This window comes from Juglans microcarpa x Juglans regia, chromosome 7D (genome assembly GCF_004785595.1).
Source record: "Juglans microcarpa x Juglans regia isolate MS1-56 chromosome 7D, Jm3101_v1.0, whole genome shotgun sequence".
Lineage (NCBI taxonomy): Eukaryota > Viridiplantae > Streptophyta > Magnoliopsida > Fagales > Juglandaceae > Juglans > Juglans microcarpa x Juglans regia.
The window spans coordinates 1212773-1223962 of record NC_054606.1 but is presented as its reverse complement, the minus strand read 5'-3'; the positions used below and the strand labels follow the sequence as shown (position 1 = coordinate 1223962).

Here is an 11190-nt window from a genome sequence, read left to right as displayed (position 1 = left end):
CTTTGAAGAAGCCTCTCTTCCTTAAACGTGAAGTAGCTTTTCCTTCTCTTCCTTGTTTTCCTCCCTCTCTCCCAAAAACTTAGTTAAAGTTGAGGTCGTTCAAATGATTCATTTCCGATACCCCACTAAACCTTTTGCCATTCTAGTGCCTGTTTCGATATTTTGATACTCGTTTGTTTAACAAGAAAATTTCTTTTTTAATGCTTTATGATATGTTTGGTTGAGAAGGTTTTATGCATAATAAGGGTAGGGTAGTTTCAAAGTTTAAATGAAAGAGTAAGCTCAAATAGAATCTCAAATTTATTAGTTGACATGGACTTAGAACACACTCCATAGATGTCTCCACCACAAACACTCAATGTAGTTACCACAATCTCAGCTTCTTGCAAAATAGACTTCCGAAGCTTACATGATTTCTTTATTAGATTTCTCTCCTGTGATTGAACACTATTAAGATCTTTATAAATTTGATTTTTTGCTCATAATAAAAAATAAGTACAAAATAATAAAATAATAAATAATAATGAAATATTCTGAAATATCCTCAGTACCCAAACTTGTAAACCAGAGCCACAATATATACTGTGTACATGGCATCATGCATCCATTAATATATATTTGATAGAAGATAAATTTGCAACTTATTTGAATTTCCGGGCATGTCCATTTAAGACCTTCAAATTTAGATAAGAATTCGAATAAATTCCAATCAAAATTACAAAATTGATGAAGCCTGCCTAATTTGCAGAACATTATCTGAACCAAATTTGTTGTTTGCTCTGCAACAGCATAACGTTATATACTCTAAAACATAATTAAAAGTAATCACCATGCAAAAGTCTTTAATTAACAGAAACTTTATTTGCCAAAGGCCTATAGCCTGATGGCATAACAATCAGGCAAAATGATAAACTGGAAGCCCTAGCACTAGCAGGGCATGCCACATGTTGGAACTCACGAGACATGGTTTATTGAAGAGTAGGCTGGACATGTCATAGTAGGCAAACAGGGAAAAGAAAAAGCACATGTACTGGTTCAAATTACTTCCAAACCGCTGGCCTCAAGAGACCTGTGTGAGTAACAGTTTTCTTGCTGCTTGCTAGGCAGGAAGAGAGTTCCTTCTAGTTAAGACGCATATTCCTGCATCTAAACATTCAAACCAGTGATTATCCCTCTATTGCACATCATTTTAGCTACAAAAATTGTTGACTCCAAAGGCAATATCCCAGTTACATAAATTACAAAACATAATTTAGCCATGGGAAGGTATATCATCAGCAACGGCGAAAACCAGGGCCCTCAAAATCTGTCTGCTGGTGTAATAATGTTTCACTCCCCCCACCCCGCCCTCTCTCACATCTCATTATCAATTATATCCCGCATCATCTGTATTGGAATAAGCCCTTCAGTCCGGATTGCATCTTTACTTGGATCTGGACTGATAAAAAATAGTGTTGGCAGCCCCCGTACCTGTGATAAACGGAGCTCAAATGGGTAATTTGATTCTTCTTCTTCTTTTTTACAAGGTGTACCTCACCGTTTAGATTCCATTAGAATGTATTTTCCAAAGCTACAGCTATTGCCAACAAAAAACTATAATGAACTAAAATAGACAACAATGGCAACTTGCAGAGGTAAACAAATAGAAGTCTCGGCGAGTGATTACCTGCATGTCACGTGCAAACTCATACTCATCATCTGTATCAACCTTGACAATCAAGGCATTGTTCTCATACTCCACAGCAAGCTGTGACAAATCAAGTGCAAAGGTTATTCATGTGCTTGTCTTATGTTAAAACGATAACCTTTTTATTTTGCATTGACTGTTTGATAATTAAGCATGAAATACAGTCAGTCTTCATAAAGAATTTACTATAAAAAACTTCATATTCCTATTTTTGTGCGATGCAGATCTTAGTTACAGAAAATTAAGACTTGCTTAAGATCTATACTCACGAAAATCCACAATCCAATCACTTGAACTTAGATGGCATGATGAAGAAATTGCTAAACCTGATATTTAATACAAGAATCATAAACAGGTCAAGGGACATGCAAGCGAAAAACAAAAATACTTTCCTGATGAAGTATATAAATTCTATATAAGGGGTAAGATGATCTCTTTTTTAGTTGTATTATTCCAGTGCCAAGTGCCAACTGTCTATCCCAAAATAACTGTATGCTACTCAAAACATATGACAGATATTGTGGGAGTTACCAATTTGTGGTCCATTCCATGGAATCTGGAACAATTTATTAAAAATCAATGCTTGATATCTGAATCACCAAGCTTAGATAAACACCCGACCTTCTAAACTTTCTTAGAAAGGTCTTCTTGGCTTTTTAACCCTCCATTCTACAAAATCTTCTATCCTTCTTCAAAGCATATAGTCTTAAAGTTCATTAAACTAGAAAAGAAAAAGGTCCATAACACAAGCAACAAGAAAGGATAAAATATGAAGTCAATCTAAATAAGTTACAAAGTGAAAAATTAGAAACTACGATAGTTTCAAAATGAAGATATATCCAAAACATTCATAACAGACAAACATCATACACAATTCTGGAAATGCTAATAATCAGCACCTCCATCAAGTATCCTATTTATCATTTATACACCGAAATGAAGGATGTAAACCAGATCACACCTGAGATACAGCACTCTAAGTATTTGAATTTGGATAAACAAATTCTCTGCTCCGAACTACTTCAATGAAAACAAAGGTAAATCTAATGACATTAAAATATTGTTGTTTGCACAATAGAAGTCAATTACAAAAGGAGTGTATTTGGAAATCCACCAACTGCCATTACCCACTGTCAAAGAATGAAGTAGACAAGCATATCAAAAGCATCAATTCCCCAGAATCAAGCAACTAGTAGAATGTTGCTCATTGCCTCCTTATAACAAACCCCAAGCAGGAGCACAGTCTCCTAAGATTTTACAAAGGATTTCTCTGTCAAAACTATGCATAAAGCCTCATGATGATCGAGGGTAAAGGGGGAACCTACGTTTCAACTAATTTGAATCGAAATTAATATTAGATCACTTTATGGACTTTTTGCGGTCAAGCATGCGATCATTTTAAATTGAAAGCATAGCACTAGAGCTGCAACAAGAATTCCTTAAAGCAATACCATTTCGAGTTCTTGAGCCATCAAAATACAAGGTCCACACCATGTTGCGTAGAAATCAATAATAAGGGGTACACTTCTTTCCCCCTTTACGAGCTCCTGAATTTCCTCGGCAGACAACTTCTTCTGCTCACACAAAACCACAAATGCATGCAATTAAACTTCAAGCGCAATTCCGACACCAAGATAAACTGTAAAAAGGGAGAAAAAAACTTTCGAACCCAACTTTGCTTCCAAAAAAATCTAAGCTAAATAGTAAATTACAAAAACCCAGAATTTATTATCTATGACGCCACAAATTCTCTACAATTCAACGTTTCCTAGTAAACAAGACGAGAATTCAAAATTTAAACCCAACCAGAAACAAATGTGAATTTAAGAGTTAAAAGGATAAAATAAAAAGGGAACAAGAATGCATACAACTTATGATAGAGTCAATGGGAATATTTTGTGGGAAACATACCACAAGATAGTCTTCTCTAACATACTTGCCGCGAGGGGGCTGGCAAAGCAACTTTCTTGGGAGTGTTGAGAGTGAGAAAGGTGTGTTCTTGGTAGTTGAGGAAGTGAGATGGAGTGAATTTTGTTGGTGGTATTTCAAATTGGAGTAAGGAATAGAAGAGTGAAGATGTGGTGGGGAATGAAACGAGAGGATTGGAGGGAGGATGGTTGTGCTAGGTGGTGGCGAGTGGATTTGGAGCAGAGCCATTTTAGATTGGAGAGAGAGAGAGAGAGGGTTTTGGAGGGGGTTTGGTTTACTCTGGGTTTGGATTTTGGACAGCACAATCTATAGCACTGGCGGCAGGAGGTATTGCCGTTCTGTTTGGCTCTTATGGGAGTCGTATTCCTTTCGGGAACTAAAATTTTTCCGCACTCGGCCATGTATAGCGATGTCCTTCTTCTTTTTCTTTCCATCTTTTTTCCCTTGAAATTATCATACAGTCTCTTCCAAAAAGAAAGTGACAAATGGGAAAAGATCTGTTACAATCGGCGCTTGGGCCGGGAAAATTAATTTGTATGATTTTCTCCACAATTAATTGTAACAGACAATTAATGAAATCCTATGTTTATGTCGATGCATTTGGTATAAGAAAATATAGAACCCTAAATTATAATTATAGTTTTTTTTTCATTTTTCTCTTAAGCAAAATAAATTTTCCTCAGGAAAAGTTAAATCATTTTATTTGAGAAATTCTCAATTATATTTTAGTTAAGATCACATGACGAGAATAGTTTATTCTTGGTACGTATATATTAATTAAGGATAAGTACTGATCTTGTTAATTAGTAGGTTGCATTTGGCCATATAATTATTAATTAGGCACGTTAACTTTTTTTTTTTTTTTTTTAATATCTTGGTATCTAAGTCTCATCAACATTAAGGTAAATCATCCAAAGAGTAGGGGTGAAAACCAAAAGTCTCGGTTCGGTTTTGGTCCAAAACTAAAATCATACCAATTTGCTAAAAATACCAATATCTCAATCGAAATTGGCCGGTGAAGGGGAATAAAACCATCGACATCGGTGACATGATGAGAGAGAGAGGAATAAGGGAGAGAAAAACATAGAGATTGATTCACAGAGAAAAATACATAAATTCACAACAAAAAACTAGAAATTCTTATAACAAATATCACAAGATTGATTTACAACAAAATCAACAAAATAATAGGTGCAAAGAATCTGAGAGTGAAAGAGAGAGAGGGAGAGAGAACGACGTGGTTTGCCGAAACTGGGAACGGTATTGGAGAGGGATGGCAGGAGGTTGGGCTTGCTGGTCGCTATTGCTGGAGGCTGGACTTGGAGGCCTTGAGAGAGAAGATGCGCTGCTGCCGTCGTAGAGAGAGAGAGAGAGAAATGAAGAAGAAAAGAAGACGCCATTTCAGACTTCAGTTTATTTTTTTTCTACATTCAAACTATAAAACGATGCGTCATTTTACTTAAGTATATATAAAAAAAATATATATAATTATATCGGTCAGTGCACCGGTTTTAACCTGATTCAAACCGACCTATAATTATAATTACATATGAAAACCGACCCCAAAGCAAAAGAAAATTAAGCACTGTAATTGAAAAATCCAATCAATATTAATATTCATGATCCATGCAAAAACGTCCATATATAGAAACGTTTTTCTAAGTTTCACTATTTATTTCGATGTCTTTTTCTTAAACCAATTACTTCCAATGTAAATTCAGGTCTGTAGTGGCGGTTTGCATGGTGTGAAATCTCTCTCGTGTCTCGATCTAAACGTTCTTTATATTTCACAAACCGAAAGCATAAGAAGATGAAGCAATTGGTAGAGAAATTACATCTTATAATACTAGAAAATAACCTATATATAACCATGCATTGAACTAGATTGGACTCGTTATAAAGAGTAAAAACTTCTCATTCTCAAGAAATATGAAATCTCATACACCACTTATCATTCAGTATGGAGTATCACATATAATATACATAATGACTTTAAAGAAATATGTATGTTAATGTGCTTGGTACCTGAATTTTGCATGTGTAAACAACACTGCATTGCTTGAAGAAAGAGAACATTACAGTTAGGTAGAGATGTTATTTTAGCTACCTACGTTATGATATTTTCTTTAATCATTTATCCTAATAGTACAAGTAGTTAAATGATCTCCTTCAAGACCTTTCATCTCCAAGTAAGAGTTCCCTTCTTTTAATTCCTGATCTTTCGGTGTTAATACACGAGTCCATAATAATCTATACTACGTACTTATCAAATAGTTGGGATTCTACTCATAATAATCATCAACTTCTGCCAATTCTCAATGAAGAATCAACACCTTTGCCAATTCCTGCAAAGAGCCTAGCGATCTCCAACTGGGTATTAGCAAGAATTTCTGTTCTTTTGAGGTCCATTTCTCCTCTCTTTGCCTCCGCTTCAACTCTCATCCTCTCTATTTCCCTCATCGTCTCCATCCTTGCTTGTTCCGATCTCACCACTACTTCTGCTAGCCATCGTATGCTCTCGGCTACCTCCGATTCCTCCGGCCTCCTTCTTGATTTTTTCTTCTTTTCCATTTTCATTTTCAACTTTTTGGACCTTGACTTGTCCTTGTCACTATAAAGGGCTGGTGTGCTACTGTCTGTTTCCATATGGTTCTTGTCCGACTCTTGGTCTGACAATTTGGTTCCTGCTCCATCTTCCTGTTAACGTGAAATTAGAATATATTCAAGTAAATTTACCAAAAAAACAGCAGTTCGACATGAGTTATCTAAGGATCCTTGGAATTTACCTAGTGTTTTCTCCACAGTAATATTTCTATTGCAAATATTATAAGGTGCCTCTTAAATTGTAACTTCAGGTACCTCCAAATATCAGCTGGCTGAATTATTTGCAAGCAATAAATGACCCTACGACCTCGTTTTTTTCTTTTTGGAGTTTTCTGCCCAGAGAATGGAATTCTATTCAATTATTGGTTTAAAGTTGACACTGATCTGATAGATTACATGATGCAAACATGTCTGAAAAACGTAAACTGGAAGATGGTGAATTTGAAGTCTTGCAACAGAAAAAGACTCGTAGTCCTCACAACTTTAAAGAGTCCTATATATGAAGAAAAAAACACTAAACGATCTCGAATTGTGACGGGCAACCGGGAGCTAGCTAGCAAATGCTATAGAACTGGAGAAGGAATGGATATGTACGACTACTAGGAGGCCAGGAAGGGCCACCGGTTGTGGTTTTCCCGGTCGCCAAAAAAATAAAAAAAAATCCTTCTCTGGAATCCCCAGAAAATTGAAATTGAATGAAGCAACAGGTACAACATTCATGGCTACAACCAGAATTGAGAAAAAGCAAAATTATATTCTGCACTGACCTTGGCCACCCTATCAATACCATTGGATCCATGCGAGTTTTGAGCAACTCCAAGTTGCGGAGGTGGAGGTGGAGGTGGAGGTGGTGGTTGCACCGCTACTGGGGATGGCTCTAGCAACATTAAAGGAGCATTAGGCGGAGGCGGATGAGACGCCGGAGTCGGAGTCGGTGGTGGTGGAGGAACTTGTAATGGACCACTTCCACGCAGCAAAAGGTCGAGACGTGGGTATAGTGGCCATGATGAGGGATCAGCAGTGGAAGACTCAGACCGATACCTTTTCTTCATTGACTCAATCTTGTTCTTGCACTGTGTCTGCGTCTTGGGCGACTTGGTACAATTGGCACGCGATGAAACATGGCGCGCAACATCTTCCCAGTCATGGCCCTTGAGCTTGGCTCGGTTTCGGAGAACCCATTTCGTTTCATAGGCTTCAAGAAGGCTTGAAACTGCTCCTTCACTCCACTCATCTCTTTTCAATCTATCACTGCTACCACCAGTAGGAGCAGCAGCTGCAGGAGGAGGCGGCGTAAACGGTTTTCTTGGAGAGTCTTCCTTAATGGTGGTGGTGGTGGTGTTGTTGTTAGGGAGGAGAGATGAGGTTTCTTGGTTAATTTCTTTGTCCATCTCTCCCCATGCTAAAACTTTTACCCTTGTTTAGCTGTCAACATGTATAACCCTCAAAAAAAGTTGAAGCATATAACTGCAAGAGAGAGAGAAAGAGAGAGAACCACTAGCATTAGAGAGAAAAAGAATGGCTGTATTGGTGCCCACCCATAAGAAGAGAGAGAGAGAGAGAGAGAAAGAGAATAGCATTAGATCAGAAAGGGGAGGAAAGGCTAGGGTTAGTGGGCAACCAAGAAAATTGCTCACTTTTGTCAAATGAGTTAATGATGTTAACCTCTCCAAACTTTCATTTTTCACTTTTTGGGGTGGTGTTATGTGATTGTGGGTATGTTGGTTTTATTGCTCATGTGGTTGAGTTATCTTGGCTGTTAGCGTTGATATGAAGCCAACCAAGACATCCACTTGGGCCTATGAGGGCGTGGGAGGTGGTGGTGGTGGTGGCCATTCACGTGGGTCTGTCACCCACTCCATCCCCATCACCCAAATTCACCACCACCATCATCTCCTCCTCCTCCACCAGCCAATGTGCTTAATTGCTACCTTCTCTCAACCTCAGCTTGCCCTTTTGATCCCCCTTCTGTTCTCTTTCCCTTTCTTTTTTTTCCTTAGCTTTGCTTTTTGCCTTTTTGTGTGCCTTTTTGAAAGTGTTGGTGGATTGATTCATAACCACTGGAGTCAAATGCTAATGGCTGATCTCTAAATAACATGTTCTATTTGGCGCATTGATTCTGCCTCGCCAGTCCATTATGCAGGGTGGCCAGTCATAATATGCCATATCAAGTGGTGATCAACAAATTGCCTAGTCCTTTGCTCAAACACTCCCCCCCCTCAATTTCGTAATTACAAACAACACCAGAAGACCTGCGTTACTACATAACACTGTTTAATTAGCCTGATCTTACTTTGCGTTTTTCATTTATATCACTTTCAACTTCATCTAAAAGGTTTCCTTAGGCATGATATAAGCAAAGACATGAACAGGACATTAGAGCACGAGTGGATTAACAGTCAACAATGGAATCCAACAATGGATATGGTAATTTGCCTGACAATTACTTGCACTTTCAAACTCAGCCATAAGTTCGAGAAATATGGAAGAAACAGTAAGGGACAACAGGAACAGCACTTAACGTGGCCCCAAAGTACCACCTGGTAGGCCTTGTCACTGTTCAGTGATGAAGTCCCAACTTGAACTAAATCGGAAAACTCCTCCCAAACAAAAGATTTGGCATATATATATTTATATATGTATGTGTTTTCATATTTTAGGCTCTTTCATGTCATAATTGACTACTTGTGTGCAGATATAAATCATGAAATTGTAACAACGAATGTTTTCTCGGAGTTGAAAAAAAAGGATGCGGGGAAACCTAGATAGACGATCATTAAAAGATCGAAATCAAGAGCACATGGTGCATGCTTGCCTTTGAGAGGTGGTTGAAAAGTAGAGGTAAAACAAAAATAGCAAAGAGAAAGTGGTAGGCTTTTGACGATAGTGCCTTGATTGTCTTTAGACTTTAGTGTTTAGTATATTGTTAGTGACAATGCTGACAAATATTAGACCAAGTAATGATGAAGACTGCATGATCACTTGTGGAATCTGATTGGAGCTTGTGATGGGAATAAATGTACAAAGCATAATGAAGAAGAACCATTTGCACTCAATCTTCACAGAAGTTCAAATCTTATTGATGGGATATAATCAGATCATAGTGAAATTACTAATTAGAGGTTGATCTTTTTCTTAGGTAGACCAATTTTTACTAATCAAAACTTAATAAATTACATAAAGTAGAATTAGGTCTCGTTTATTTTTGTAAATGAAATGAAATGAGTTGAGATTAAAATTAAAAGTTAAATAAAATATTGTTAGAATATATTTTTTAATATTATTTTTGTTTTGAGATTTTAAAAGGTTGAATTATTTATTTTATTTAGTGTTGAAATTTAGAAAAGTTATAATGATTAGATGAGATGATATGAGATGAGATGAGTTGTGAAAAGTGAAAAGAGAGTCCATTTACTTATAGCTAGCTAGCTTGTTTATTTGTGGGTCAGATCTAGGATCCTTTTGAGTCTATATACATGTAAATTTAGATTTAATTCATTAGGAAAATCAAGGGTAGCTATTAGTTATTGATTTGGAAAGATGGGAATTAAGTTTCAAGGAGTTTGGTGGAAAATAACCTACCCGGGATATAAAGTGGTTGTAGCAGTTGGGAAATCCTTTCTAAGTGTTGGTTTTAGATTAGTTTCCTTTCTGATCAATTCTCTCTGGTTTCTCTTGGCCATTCTTTCATAATCTGTGTTTAGGAACACTTTTTCTCCTGATAAACACTGCTTTATCCTCCTATTTATACCGTTTCATTTGATCGTTTGGTAATTTTTTTTTTCTTAGTGATTAAAGAAATAATTTTAAGTATATTGGTGTACTTTTTTATTTTTTAAAAATATTTAAATATATTTAAAAAATGTGAAAAAAATACTAGACAGTACACCCAGCTGTAAGAGTGGAGCGGCATAGTAGCCGCACTATTTTCTCTTCCTCTTAAATTTTCTATAACATCTTGATCTTCTTCGGTCCAACTTGAGTAGTGAGATATGTGTTAAGGGTTTCTATGGTCATTTGAAGTGGGACAATGGTATGGTACCTATGAGTCAGGTGCAAATTGTTACTGTAATTATTCTGTAAAAAAAGCAAGATTATGATTTTATGGCACAAGTAAAATATTAGATATAATCAACCAAAATCTACTTATAAAAAGGAAAAAAGAGTTAAAAGTCTAGGACTAAAAAGTAGAAACTTTACTCTAAAAAATGCGAAGGCAAATGGCTGGACAGTACTTAACCAAGTAAAGCAGTAAGCACCTCCAAAGATATGAATTTGTACCAATGAAAATTGAGATTCCAGCCGGAGATGGACATTGGACTCTAATGCCTAGTTTGGGTACCGAGGGATAGGTCATAATATCTCATTATTATTTATTATTTTATTATTATTTTTTATTAATTTTTTAATAATATTTATTATTTTAATTTTTTTTTTTAATTACCATTCACAAAATACAATACCTCACTGTACAAAAGGCAACCTAAATCCACAACCCCACCAAGAGGACTTTTGACCAGAATTTGTATACCCATAATAATGTAGAGTTGATTGATGCAGACAGTAGCGGGTGGCATATTGTGGCTTTCGGCAGACAAGTCTTTTGCGGTTGAATTTAATGGATCCAAAGCATAGAAGGCCATCGCCTGGTGAACACAACATGGTTGGTTCTATACTTAGGTTCCCATTTAGAGATGCTGATCATTGGATCACAAGTTAAAAGCCAGAGAATAGAGAGATAACAGCATCTTGGGCATATAACACCAACAGATGCCCTAATCCAGACCCACCCCATGCAAGTCCGCTTAGCTAGTGAGTGAATCCAACCCTTTTTCATTAAAGTTATGCTAATTACAAGTTGGTGTGCTAATACACAACGTATTATAGGATCCATTACGATAATGAAAAAAATTTAAAACACTACTATTTTTTTATGCTAATGCTTTCATATAGTGATTATATGTTTAGAT

General features: G+C 36.5%; 2 protein-coding genes across 3 annotated transcripts; both read right to left on the bottom strand.

Annotated features, from left to right (window-relative positions):
- Positions 1–1010: 1010 nt before the first annotated feature.
- Positions 1011–3936, bottom strand: LOC121240051 (thioredoxin-like protein CITRX, chloroplastic). Of its 2 annotated transcripts, none has more exons than XM_041137497.1 (4): positions 3599–3928; positions 3139–3261; positions 1667–1747; positions 1011–1470 (listed from the first exon to the last, which is right to left on the bottom strand). In XM_041137497.1, the coding sequence occupies exons 1-4, from the start codon at positions 3842–3844 to the stop codon at positions 1354–1356; spliced, it is 567 nt and encodes a 188-aa protein (XP_040993431.1). In that variant the 5' UTR covers positions 3845–3928; the 3' UTR covers positions 1011–1353. The 2 variants fall into 2 exon arrangements, with proteins under 2 accessions (XP_040993431.1, XP_040993432.1); XM_041137498.1 differs by lacking the exon at positions 1011–1470 and adding an exon at positions 1473–1576 and having other exon boundaries at positions 3599–3936.
- Positions 3937–5507: 1571 nt separating this feature from the next.
- LOC121239831 (zinc finger homeobox protein 4-like) lies at positions 5508–7920 on the bottom strand. Its single transcript, XM_041137162.1, has 2 exons — positions 6988–7920; positions 5508–6313 (listed from the first exon to the last, which is right to left on the bottom strand). The coding sequence occupies exons 1-2, from the start codon at positions 7609–7611 to the stop codon at positions 5915–5917; spliced, it is 1023 nt and encodes a 340-aa protein (XP_040993096.1). The 5' UTR covers positions 7612–7920; the 3' UTR covers positions 5508–5914.
- Positions 7921–11190: the final 3270 nt, after the last annotated feature.

Coding starts and splice junctions, on each gene's coding strand:
- LOC121240051 (XM_041137497.1), bottom strand. CDS start 3,844: ATGGCTCTGCTCCAAATCCACTCGCCACCACCTAGCACAACCATCCTC. Junction 3,262..3,598: donor TTAGAGAAGACTATCTTGTG/GTATGTTTCCCA, acceptor TTGTGTGAGCAG/AAGAAGTTGTCTGCCGAGGA. Junction 1,748..3,138: donor TGGCTCAAGAACTCGAAATG/GTATTGCTTTAA, acceptor GATTTGTCACAG/CTTGCTGTGGAGTATGAGAA.
- LOC121239831 (XM_041137162.1), bottom strand. CDS start 7,611: ATGGACAAAGAAATTAACCAAGAAACCTCATCTCTCCTCCCTAACAAC. Junction 6,314..6,987: donor GTATTGATAGGGTGGCCAAG/GTCAGTGCAGAA, acceptor TCACGTTAACAG/GAAGATGGAGCAGGAACCAA.